The sequence below is a fragment of the Cyprinodon tularosa genome, unplaced genomic scaffold, assembly GCF_016077235.1.
Source record: "Cyprinodon tularosa strain WSP-4 unplaced genomic scaffold, ASM1607723v1 ctg76, whole genome shotgun sequence".
Taxonomy (NCBI): Eukaryota; Metazoa; Chordata; class Actinopteri; order Cyprinodontiformes; family Cyprinodontidae; genus Cyprinodon; species Cyprinodon tularosa.
The window spans coordinates 986,676-999,557 of record NW_024039518.1 but is presented as its reverse complement, the minus strand read 5'-3'; the positions used below and the strand labels follow the sequence as shown (position 1 = coordinate 999,557).

The 12,882-nt window shown below is 40.7% G+C and overlaps 1 protein-coding gene across 1 annotated transcript; it reads right to left on the bottom strand.

Moving 5' to 3' along the window:
- Positions 1-97: 97 nt before the first annotated feature.
- Positions 98-12,391, bottom strand: man2b2 (mannosidase, alpha, class 2B, member 2). The gene is made up of 19 exons (XM_038270440.1): positions 12,203-12,391; positions 11,989-12,135; positions 10,184-10,289; positions 9,939-10,111; positions 9,745-9,860; positions 8,169-8,346; positions 7,889-8,087; positions 7,444-7,634; positions 7,195-7,357; positions 6,481-6,617; positions 6,118-6,395; positions 5,239-5,430; positions 4,915-5,158; positions 4,726-4,836; positions 4,461-4,653; positions 1,604-1,750; positions 1,413-1,525; positions 451-568; positions 98-355 (listed from the first exon to the last, which is right to left on the bottom strand). Exons 1-19 carry the CDS (start codon positions 12,332-12,334, stop codon positions 252-254), a joined length of 3,042 nt encoding a protein of 1,013 aa, XP_038126368.1. The 5' UTR covers positions 12,335-12,391; the 3' UTR covers positions 98-251.
- Positions 12,392-12,882: the final 491 nt, after the last annotated feature.

Genomic DNA, 12,882 nt, shown 5'->3' with positions numbered 1-12,882 from the left:
TTTGGTTTCACCTTTGGCTAAATAAACAGATTAACATGTTGGACTTCTTCTCGTTTGAAACAACCTTTATGTTTGTTAATATGAAAGAAGAAATTTCTCCAAGCAGAACACATGATCACTTTGATCCATCAAAGAAATCAACACATTGTGCAAAAACTGCATTAAATCATCAAGCAGCAAATTATTAAATCTTTTAAGGAACAATTTGTCAAAAAGTTTTGATCTTCACAGAAGATAATAGGAGGGTCTGTTCAGCAGTTCCTGGAGCTGAAGTGAATGAAGAAGGTCCTGATCTCTTTGGGTGAGATGGTGACAGTGAAATCTTTACCCACACTGCTCCCATGCTGTTCATTCTCTAAATAAAGAGAAGAAACATTTAATTTAAGCAGACATGCATCTCAGTCACTGAGCAGGACGTTTCTTTCCTGTCACGTTTACAGCATTCCTTACTTTTTCCAAAGTTATCAGCAGTTTTCCACTTCCACCTTTGCAGACTGGTGATATTCCAGGTTCCTGTCAGAGAACGCTCCTCCAGGTCCCTCACCTCCCCTAAACCCTTCAAAACATCCTGAATGCCAGAGGAATGAAAAAAGGAAAACAAGAGTTTAAGAACGAATGGCCATACATCACAGCTGGCTTATGATAAAGGTATCTGACTCAAGCTGGCAGATCAGAGCTAAATTGGACACCGATCACATTATTTTTTTTATTGATTTATTGAATGGACTGAATCTGATCATCTGCATTGAAATATACTTAAAGCGGTCCGTGTGTTTATTCTACACGGAAATACTATTTGCCAAAATATCTTTATTCCTTTTGTGAAGAAAACAGTGAAAACTTTAGCTTTTTCCAACTTTAGATTGAGACCAACCAGAAAAAAAAAAACACAGGTCAAATTATTCTAAACTGATCACAGATGCTTAAAAACACAATTTAATGCAGTGACACCCATAGAGAAGCTTTTTTTTTTACTATTTTTAAGTAACTTGTATTCATCTGTCTGAATCCCATTTATGTAGAAGCAGTTTTTACTGCAATAAAAGCTCATCCATAAAGGCCAAATCAACACATTTTTCTACCTGAGCTGTGGATTTCTGCAGCTCCTCCAGAGTTACTACTGAACTCCTAAACGCTTCACTGCCTCATTAATGCTCACCTTACTTCAGTCACTTTTAGTGGAGGTTATGTTTGACGATGTGCTTTACTCTTCTTTTTCATTTGATGACTTAGACGAAAGGATGCTAGAAGCTGTTCTCTGTTTAGCAGTGACAGATTACAGAATTTCAATTGAGAAAAACTTTGGTCATTGTTTTCCTTTTTAAAGTGACCTTGTCTTGAAATTACAAAACATTGGAAAGTTTAAGTGACATCAACAGATCTACACCTTTTCTGTCTATCTACATCAGTACCTTGAAGTTTACGGTGACAGGCTTGGAGAGCTCGGTGTCGTCCCCCTCCTCATACAGATGCATTACTCTCAACAGAACCCGATCGTAGTCTGGCTCAGAGTCCACTTGCTTACCTGTTTTAAATTTCCCACACAAATAAATACATCAGAATATAGGAAAAGTTGCAGATGCATCATTCTGTTCCATGGTACCTGAATGTAGGTGGCTTATGTGCAGATCATGATTGGAGCTGTAGTTCCATCCTAGGATACTGAGGCTGAGCAGGTGGAGGTTAGGAGGCAGAACAACTGGAGGGATGGGAGGGTTAAAGCTGGGCTCTTTTCCAGTCCATCTCTTCCCTAAGCAACAAGATACCAGTGATTTGTTTACGCAAAGATGCAGAGAGGAATTACCTGGTAATGCAACTGAATTTAACCTATGTCCTGACCAGAGAAAAATTTCACAATATTACCTTTTTTTAAAATGGTAAATTAACCTCCCTAAGCTCTACCAGACAACCCAGAGGGAAAAAAAACGCATCTTACAAAGAGGGAAAGCCTCACAGGTATTAATGTGGACAAAATAGTTAGTCAAAGAAATAACTTGAAACTGACAAAAGTAAGAATAAACAACACTGTCTAGGATTTTGTAATCAGTCAGGGGGTCTATAAATAGGGCTACAGGGAGTCACTGTGCTGTTTGGGGACATGGTGTATACCACACTCAACATGGAACTGGAAAACGACTATTCTGGCCTACTGTGACCTGACCTAAATCCCACTGAGCATCTTTGGAAGGAGCTGAAACATGAAGTCTGGAAAAGGAATCTAAACCTGAGACACCTGGAGCAGTTTGCTCATGAGGAGTGGGCCAAAATAGCTGCTGACAGCTACAGGAATTGTTCGATTGCAGTGATTGCCTCAAAATGTTGAGCAACAAAATGGGATACGATTAACCAGGCCTGTTTTATTAGTTTATTTTTTTCAAATCATTCTGATGAAGCATGGTTGAAAAGCAATGTCTGACTTTCATTTCTTCATGTTCACAGAAATCTTATTTATTATTACTTTGGTCAGATTTAAGTTATTTCTGTGCCCATTGCTCATTTTGTCTTTCATTAAATGAGAGGTAGGAACTGTTTTGTCCACGTCTGTAGCCATTTCTAATATCTGGGAGTTTAAAAAGGAGAAAGAGGCTTTTCAAAAAGATAGTTTTCTAGAAAAAGGAAAATTTTATTGTTTTAAATGAAGAGAGAGAGCATAATTTTCAGCAGATAACACGAAGGCTAAAAGGATTACAGCAGTTTCTCTGTTTTTTGGTTAGCTGTCTTTTTAATTAATAAATAAAACATTTGGATGCGATGGACTGGCAACCTGTCCAGGGTGTACCCCGCCTCTCGCCCATTGACTGCTGGAGATAGGCACCAGCACCCCTCGCGACCCCAATTGGGACAAGCGTGTAAGATAATGGATGGATGGATGGATAACTGTTTCATTTAAAATATTCATACTTTTTAACAGACGTCTTTACATAGTGGAGGACGTTAGTCATGAAGTCCCACAATGAAGTTGGCTTTAGGTTTGAAGGAATATTTCACCTTATTTTTGTGTATTTGGCCAAACTTAGCACTATTTTAAAATGCTTTAAGAAAAACTAGAATGTATACAGGTTCTTTAGATCAAAGTTTGTGGCACCTCTTTGACAGCCTAAACCACATGTAGTTTACAACTAAATTAAGTTTAAAACTAAGATTTAGGGTGGCTGTAAAAAGACTTTATATTCTAAACGATGCTGAATCAGTAACACAAACCCCACACTGTTACTCAGTTGGGAGGTCCTATCATATCCTGTCAATAAATACAGTGAGGAAAATAAGTATCTGAACATACTGCTATTTTGCAAGTTTTCCCACTTAGAAAGCTACAAATAAGTATTTGAACATTTGTCTATCAGCTAGAATTCTGACCCTCAAAGACCTGTTAGTCTGCCTTCAAAATGTCCACCTCCTCTATTCATAATCCTAAATTAGATGCACCTGTTTGAGGTTGACATCTGCCCATCCCATACAATCAGTAAGAATCCAACTGCTAACATGGCCAAAACCTAAGAGCTGTTAAAGGCAATAGAGACAAATAGTGCACCTCCACAAGGCTGGAAAGGCTATGGGGAAATTGCCAAGCAGCTCATGAAAATAGTCCACTGTTGGAGCAACTATTAGAAAATGGAAGAAGCTAAACATGACTGTCAATCTCCCTCCGACTGGGGTCCAAGCAAGATATCACCTCCTGATGCTACTACCTCTCTGCTGTGAAGCATGGGGGTGGTAGCATCATGCTTTCGGGGTGTTTTTCTGCACATGAGGCAGGGCAACTGCACTGTATTAAGGAGAGGATGATCTGGGCAATGTATTGCCAGATTTTGGGGAACAACCTCCTTCCCTGTGTTAGAGCATTGAAGATGGTCAAGGCTTGTTCTTCCAACATGAAAATGACTCAAAGCACACAGTCAGGATAACCAAGGAGTGGCTCTGTAAAAAGCATAGAAAGGTTTTTCTGTGGCCTAGCCAGTCTCCAGACCTAAACCCTATAGAGAATCTTTGGAGGGAGCTCAAACTCTGCTTCTCAGCAACAGCGAGAAACCTGACTAATCTAAAGAAGATCTGTGTGGAAGAGTGGGCCAAAATGCCTCCTGCAGTGTGTGCAAACCTGGGGAAGAACTACAGGAAACATTTGACCTCTGGATTTGCAAACAATAGCTACAGTACCAAATATTAACATTGATTTTCTCACGTGTTCAAATACTTATTTTATTATTATATTTTTATTTTTAGATTATGTCTCTCACACTGGACATGCAACCATGATGACAATTTCAGACCTCTCCATCTAAGTGGGAGTATAAAATGTTTAAACAATGTGTAATTTCCCAAATTTTTTTAATTTTTCTCCGTTCTGATCCAGACTTGGAATATGACCAAATGTCACTGCTTTCCACACTGCTAAAGAGGAAATTAATTAAAAATCAGCACCAGCAGATCAGCATTTTCGCATATAACTAAAAGGTATTTACCAGGTTGGTCTATTGACATGACCACTGGCCGATGCTGCAGCTCTACCGCCCCCCTCTGGTACAGCTTGGAAGTTGTGCTCACAGAGCCCAGCATCATCCAAAGCGTGGGCGTCACGACCGAGCTGTCGTTTAGCGTCAGGTTGTAGCCGAGGTTCCACTGCAAGTTGTTCCAAAGACGGCGATGGAGCATCACCTGAAAACAAAACAGAAAATTCATTTGTGCCTGAAATCGCTCTCTAGGTGTTCATTGCGTGGTTTTTATTACCTCAATCTGTCCATCAGCCTGGCTGGACACGCCGTGGGCTCTGTCGCTGAGCAGCACCAGGCGGCTGAGGTCATCCTGGATGTAGGCGGCTCGGACCATGGGGAAATAATTCTGCAGACAGGAAACCGCAACATTTTAACGAAGAAAACCCCAAATCTGAACAATCCATCAGCTGGTGAAATGCCTTACCCTTGCTAAGGTGTTATTGGGGAATTTCTTGTAGGTTCTCTTCATCATTTGGTAGCCGTTGTCATCAGAGTACAGAGTCTTGTTGTTGTTGAGGGAGGATCTGGTTCTGAGGACCACCTCTGTGTTGAGGCGCAGGGGGCCCAGAGAGTAGGTCTGCTCCAGTCTGTGGCAGGGAGCTCCGGCCCCAGAGTATTCTGGGACACGGGTGGTGATGGAGTAGGCGTAGTCCTTATCTCCTTCCTCTCTACGGCATCAAATCAGATTTTCTTATTTAAACAGAAAGTAAGATCCAATGGTGTTTAGATCCAAACTCCGGTCACCGACCTGTAGAAGCGCTGCCTGATCTCAGTGAGCACCCTCCCTGGGACGATCTCCATTTCCACCGCTTCGTAGGCGCGAGAGGCTGAGCCGTTAGCGCTGAAGATGTAGTTATCGGAGAGGGGTCCCGCTTCCACGTCTCCGTTGGCGTTATATTCCCAGAAATCCTGCGTCACCATGACTTGCCTTCTCTCCTGTCTGCCAGGGAAGAAAAACAGGCCAAATACCAGAGGTCTTTTTTAATACCGCATTTATATAGTTAAAAAATTAAGTAAATTAATTACCAAAATTGTCACTTGCTTAAAAAAAATTAATAAATAAAAAATGTGGTTCTATAAGAAGTACAGTGGCCCTGAAGTGCAAACCACATCAACAAATCTTTAAACACAACTAAAATGAAACAAAAAACAACATATATTCAAAAAATGTTTTTCAAAAATATCAAATATTCAAAAACACTTTAAACATTAGACTTCACTGATTGGACGACGGCACCATTTGGCATTTGAACCTGGAAGTCATTTTGCTTAATCTCGCTCAGAAAGCCTATGAACGCTGTCAACCAATCAGCGAGCTCTCAGGTTTCCCGCTACCATCTACCTCATCCTGTAGGTTAATGGGATTCAGAAAATGTTGTGTAATTAAAAATGTTTTTGTATTTGTATTCATTTACAGATCAAAATGATCAAAAAATTGGTAGAAGCTGAGTTTAACAAATAAAAATGATGCTCACTGATACGTATGGTGGAGGACCCGTCATGCTGAGGGCTTTCTTTATAGTCTTAGTGTGCTAAAGAACTTTTGATGTCAGAAAGCTGATGCATTATCCTGTGACACATTAAGGGGCTTCCACTGAAAAGATTAGCTTGGATGCTTGATACCCACAGGTAGGTGGCGCTGTGCAGCAGGTTGGTGTCCTGGTCAAACATGAGTTTGTAGCAGTCATTCAGTATAGGCAGAAGCCGCCTCCCTGTTTTCTGCCAGTCCCTCACACGCCGCCGCTCGAACACAACTCCCTGGGCGTCGTAGGTGCGCTCACACTCGGACCTCCCAGAACACGGCGCCTCAGAGAACCGAACGGAGTACTTCCTGTGCTGAAGGCCGGCGAGCTGAACCACAAAGAAAAGGTCGTAGGTGGAGTTGGACTGCGCCGACCGCTGGATCTGCAAAGCAGATAAAGAGAGAGGCTTGATTTTAGAGCATGATGGACAAACTAATGAAGTCTAACAGGAGGAGGCACTGACAGACCTGCGCAGGGACAGGCTGGCCATCATCATCATGGACGGCTGCACTGGGGAACATTACGGTGATGTTAACAATAGCTGTGACGTTCCACGCCAAAGGGTTGTAAATAATCAGGTGCTGCTTCTGAGCCTGATCCGCACCTAAAAACAGGGACAGATAGAAAAACCGACACTGAATTCTTCCAAGCAGATCAGAGAGATTTATATGAAGCATAAAGACAAGAATCGGGTGATTATGTATGAATTTAATGCAGAATTTCAGGCTCAGAATAGTCAATAAAAAGGCAGCAACAATACCTGCTTAAATATCCCTAAAAATCTGGGGGGGGTTTTTGCCTTTTAAAAGCTTCAGGTGAAATATTTGAGCAGTGTGCACCACGTAGCACAGCCTGGGTGCAAACCCTGCTAGAATACTGTGTTTAATGATGATCATAGCCGCTTCTTTAAATCCAACAAAAATAGAGTCAGTAATTGTTAGATTGGATTTATAACTAATCATTTTTAATTAGCAAATAATTAAAAGTAACTGAGCACCTTTTACTCTTACTAAGTACCTTTTTTGCTTTTACGCCAATGCATTTTTAAAAGGGTACTTTTACTTACTTATACCAATTTGTCCTTACTTTTTCCACCTCTGCCTACCAGATGTTGAATTTGAATATTAGAACAATGAATTATGACGAGATTTGAAAATTAAGACCCAAAAACATTAATCCACCTTCTCCATGGGGGCTCCTTCTAGGAACAGCCTGGTTATGCGGCAGCAGGAAAAGCGCGGCTAATAGCTCTTCCGCTCCCATCATGGCCTGCAGGAGGTGCTCCATGTACATTTCTGCCACTTTAGGAGACTCGGTACCGGTGATGCCATCATGGTGCTGGACCTGCAGTGAATCACAGCATGTATTGGTAATCATTTCCTTATTGATGGCAAATGAGTGGGAAAAAATGGACTCTGGGGACAGATCACCTCTGAGACTGCCCAGCGTAGAGCCCTGAGTTTATCCAGAGCCCAGGGTTTAGCTACCGATCCATCCGGGTAGCTGATCCGGTACCGGGTGAAGAGTGTCTCTGCAGCGTGCAGCTGGGAACTGGCCCGCCGTGCCACTCCCTTAAGGACATTTCTAGAAGCGTAAAACCCCGTCCATGCCTGGTAGGGCTCTGTGAAGATAGCAAACATAGTTTCTGTGGGAGTTTTTTCTTTTTTGGTACGTTAAACACTACTTCCAGGATTTAAAACAGTTTTCAACCTTGGAACCTTTCCAGAGTCCAAAACCGTCATTCTGAAATATAAATTAATTAAGATCTAAAATTTATGGAAGGTACAGGAATTTTAGGGACGAAATAACAAAAAATCTTTAGTTTTCCAGACATTTTTCCTTCTTCTAGAACAAAGACTCCTTTACATGACCCACCTGTTGAATATGGCAGAAAGTCCTCACTTCCACGGACAGCCCAGGTAAGATTTGATTGGTGGACTGACAGGAAGTACTCGCTCAGGGTTGCATATTGGACCGTTACTCCGAACTCCTTGCTGTTCTGGTTGATGTACGTCATCAGAGGGTCCATATTTCTGAATTGAACTGATGAGTTGTAAAACTGTTTGTCGCAGCCCTAAAAAAATAAATAAAAGAGTGACAGCATTCAGAAAATCAAACGCTTCTCAGGATTAAAATCCTAGTTTCCTTTACCCACCCATGGCCAGAGCAAATGGTTGGTCCTGAACCAAGCAGCCCTCTGCTTGATGTTCTCCACCATGGTCTCAGCGTACGAACGCATCGTCTCCTTGGTGACGGGGAGGCTCATGTTGGGGTAGACTCCGTCCTTAGGGGGGTCAGGGAACAAAGGTACACCGTTCCAGTAGAAACCAGATCTGAGGAGGGAAAAAAACAAAAACAAATGCATATATATATATATATATATATATATATATATATATATATATATATATATATATATCTATATATATATATATATATATATATATATAAGCAAAACCCAGTGTTTCTCTAACTCACACACTTTAAACATAACATTTTTACATTTATATATTGCATGCTAGTAGAATTATGCAGTAATACAGCTTTCTTTAAAAGAAATATCTGAACAGTGTGGAATAGAGGAAAACAGCTGACAGATGTGGGAGGTAGAAACACAGGATTTCCAAATAAAACTTGCTTTTTTATATTTCACAGATTTCCTTTCAATTGAACATCTGAAAAAGAAGAGCATGGCACAACAGCAAAGCTAACGGCCATCTGTGTAGCTTTGTAAGAAACACCGGTCTCAGTGTCAGGAAAAGAAATACTATTTTGGCCTTGAATTAATAACAAAAAAAAGTTTGTAGAAACCTGGTAATTCACATTCCCCCTGAAAACACCAACCTTACAGTCAAACACGGCAGTGGCAGCATCATGCTGTTGGATGCTTAACAGTCAGAGTTGATGGTGGTAAACTTAGTAGAAACCCTCATGCTGCGTTCAAAGCAAACGCATTTTGGAGTGTATTTTGGGGTCAGGCGCTCAGGATGCCAAAGGCTCAGGTTGTTTAGCTGCTCTGTTCCGTCGTTGCATCTAGACAGTGGCTGGACTTTATTTGCTTTGATGAGTTTGAAAAAAACAACATATTTTTCTAATCCAGTTTTGGACGAAGAAGTCTGCCCCAAAACGTTATTTATAAACTATTTCAGCACAGTTTAGTAAGAAAATGTTTTAGTGGAGTAAAAATGATCCAATAATATTTATTTATTTTATGAATTCATATGCTATCGGCTCTTAGAAGCCATTATGGCTTGCATGTAGTGTCCCTCTCTCCTAAAACTGGTGCGTTAGCTTTTCTGATTGATCAACGCACCGCGTCAAGCTAAAACTTCCAGCGTCAAACCATGAGACGTGACACAGGTTGGTCAGAATGCACCATTAGAGGCTTTGGACAAAGGAGGAGGAGCAGACCTAAGCAGGACCTCCTCAGCTTCGCCTCAGCTGCTGTCACAGTTGCCTAGAAACGGGGTTTCATCTTCCAGAAGCACAACAACCATATTCATACAGCTTAATTGGTTTAGATTGAAGTAATGATTTTTATGATTTTAAAAATGTACTGAATCAGTGGGAGTGGATACAAATGGATGGCAGACTTTTCAGTCTTATTTATAAATGAAACGTTGAAAACCATAAATCCTGCTCCCTCCATTCGCCTTTGTGTTGGTGGGTGACACTGAATTAAAGCATTACAGGTTTCTGATCATCAGAAGATGAAATAAATCCCCTACTACCTGTTGGAGAACGGCAGGTGAGATGGAGTGCAGTAGCTGTACTGGTCCATGGTGTGAGTGAAGATCTCCTGCTGGGCTTTCAAAGATGGAGAACCTCTCCACACAAACTGCATTTCCTGCAGTCATAGAAAATCCCCACTGAGTAAATCATCTCCCTCCCCCTGTAATCACAGCACATAGCCGTCCAGCAGCACCTTCTTTTTCTGCATGCTGTCTTTGAGGTCGTAGTCGATGCGCGAGATGAGGTGAGCGTTGAACCCGGCCAGGGAGAACAGCACCGGCGTAGCAGCAGAGGCTCCGAACGGATCCACGTGCCAGGAGAACTGCGGCCGCACGCCAAACGTTTGGTACAAGAAGCCGTGGCCCTCTGAAACGACAGCAAGGTCACAAGGCAGCGAGGGTTATCTGCTGCAAAAAACTGCGAGGGACGTCAGCTGACCCGTCAGCTGCAGGATCTCATCCTCCAGGTCTGTTACGGCCTCATCGTGCATCACTTGGCCTCCGATGATGAACTCCAGCCGACCTTCTTTCACTAGCTGTCGGACCTAGACGTTCAGATTTATAGGACAGAAAATAAAGAAACGCAGAAATTATTATTCCAACACTGATTTAAATCCACCGAAGAAAACTTTTGGACCAAAGACATGCAGCAAACGCTTCCCTGAAGTGTATAAAATAACAGAGCTAAGAGGTTATTTAATATGAGACACTTCTACATTGTAGGGGCTGCTTAGTGTGAGACAAATGTTTTTTTTTTTTTCTGGTACTCCGGCTTCCTGCTATAATCTAAAGCAGGTCATAGGGGGCAGCTGTCCTGCAGGTTTTAGAGGTTTCCCTGCTTTAGCACAGCTCATTCTGATGATTGCAGTTCATCAAAAGTCTTTTAATCAGTTAATCTATGGAAATCAGCCGCGCTAAAGCAGGGAAACCTGCTTTAATATGTTTTAATTGCTTTCAAGGAAACAGGTGTATTTACAGTTTTTTTTTCAACTTCACCATTAGGGACCCTGACAAGCAGGGTTATTTTGTTGCTGTCATGGTTGCCTAGAAACGGACTCCCCTCACCTATGCTCTCTGTTTACATCTGATTCTCAGCCACTTCCTCCTCAGAAGGAAACGCTTTTGAAAATACAGACGAAAATGGAAGAAGGAAATCCTCGGCTGAACAGTGAGGACGAGGAAAATTATAAAATATGTTGGGATGTCAGGGAGTGTTTACAGTGACGCACAGCTGACCATTAATGGCTCAGGATTCAGCAGAAACTCAAGTATCAGTCCTTCATACCCAGACAGTCTCTTCATACTGGTATGGTACAGAATATTAGAAAAATACCAGGATTCTGTTAATTGTTTATATAGAGCTAATGATTATTCATTTAATATTTTGTATATTAGTCAATTTAAGCGACGGTTTAAATAATAAATCAGGATAAGAGTAAGAAAAGCAAACAAATATTGCTAAAATATGCCTTTTTTTTTTTTTACATTTCTTTGATTTAAAAAGTGTTTTTATCCTCTTTTTTGTGCTTTTTATTTTTTATTGTGAGAGAGTGGTATTCAGAGATCATAATAAGCACCAATGAAGTTTGATGTCATGGAGAAACAGATGAGTTTGGTGCTGTTTTTCAGCTCTCACTTTTAAGAGAATTTAACACAGATAATATTTAATATACAGTTAAAAAGTTCTTTATTACACACTTCACTTTGTAGATTATAGTAGGCATATATAGCTGTGTAGGGCTGAACCAATTAAGCGGATTAATGGTGATTAATCAATTAGTGAAATAATCTTCAGCTAGTTTAGTAATCAATTAATTGTTAATTGGAGTATAGGCTCTAAAGCATGCCTTTAGCTGACAGAGCGACCCACCTTCAGCAGCTATGTGTGAAATTTTTGCATTTAATATAAAAAAAAAAAAAGTTGCATCTGCCATTATGCTCTATCCACAACTCCTCAAATGGAAAAGTTTTAGTTTCACCTGGTTTAATTTGCAGAAATCTCTAAGGAACCTTTTAGCTGTCCAATAATCAATCGGAAAAATAATCGATTTGCAAAATAATCATTATTCTATTAGCTCCAAAGCTGTGTATAGTATGCATGTAGGGCACTTTTCTACAATTTACTTGCAGCAATCTTTTACAATGCACTGTCCATCGCTGATAAAGGGTTTTAAAGCTTTATTCCAAATAAAATAAAACATACTACTAGGAATTAGTGATCATGTGACTGTAGTGAGTCCATACTTGTTTCCTCTGAGCGTCTGAAGCCACAGAGTCCCACCATAGTCTGAAGAACTCCTGCTCCACAGAGATGAACCTGCGCTCCTTCCCTTTAGACAGCTCCTCTGTCACACTGCTGTACACATTGGCTGCATAGGCGTGCATGCTCTCCTACGGCACACAAACGCACCATGAATACACAGTAAATACTGTCTGATTAATGCATGAACACACCAACCTGGATGGTGTAAACCCAGCCTACATCCATGTGGCTGTGAGGAATGACAAATGCTTGGATGATTTGATCCTGTTCTAAGGTTTGACCCGAACAGAAGCAGCAAACCAACACGATCAGGGTTAAAACGCTCATTTTTCCTCAGCGACACTTCCTCGTTGTTCTTGTTATTGTTTATGCAGAAGCATGTGACTGGGTGCGCCTCCTTTATAGTCAGCCGGCGGATAATCTGGACAGGAGTTTAGGGGAGGAGACAACCTGCCAGAACAAACTAATTCGGATTCATTGAAAAAATGATGATTCGTGGCCTTAGCATGTTTAAATCCTATAATGTGGACTGAGTCTTAAAAACAACTTAAAGGTTACTTTCGCTAAATGGTCCCTCTAATAAAGAGCTTCTTGTAATTGGCTCCAAAGGGTCTATTTAATATAACAAAAAAGTAGGAACATATAAATGTATCCAGAGTTCTCACCTAATTATATTTTTAATCATTATTGTGGAAACTCTTTTTTACAACTACTTTCTTAATGCAAATATTCACATTTCAGTGGTTTTAGTATGTGTTTCTGATTTATTCCTTTTAATGCTCCTATTCTCTTGCCAATAACTTACTTCCAATTATTTATTTATCTTAACAATTTTACTTAGTAATTTCAAGATTGTTATTTACATTTAGGCAGTT

Excerpts from the sequence above, each read along its gene's own strand:
- man2b2 (XM_038270440.1), bottom strand. The coding sequence starts at position 12,334 with ATGAGCGTTTTAACCCTGATCGTGTTGGTTTGCTGCTTCTGTTCGGGT. Across the intron at positions 8,347-9,744 it reads CACCTGCCGTTCTCCAACAG|ATCTGGTTTCTACTGGAACG; the intron begins GTAGTAGGGGAT and ends TTCCCTCCTCAG. Across the intron at positions 8,088-8,168 it reads ACCATTTGCTCTGGCCATGG|GGCTGCGACAAACAGTTTTA; the intron begins GTGGGTAAAGGA and ends TTATTTTTTTAG.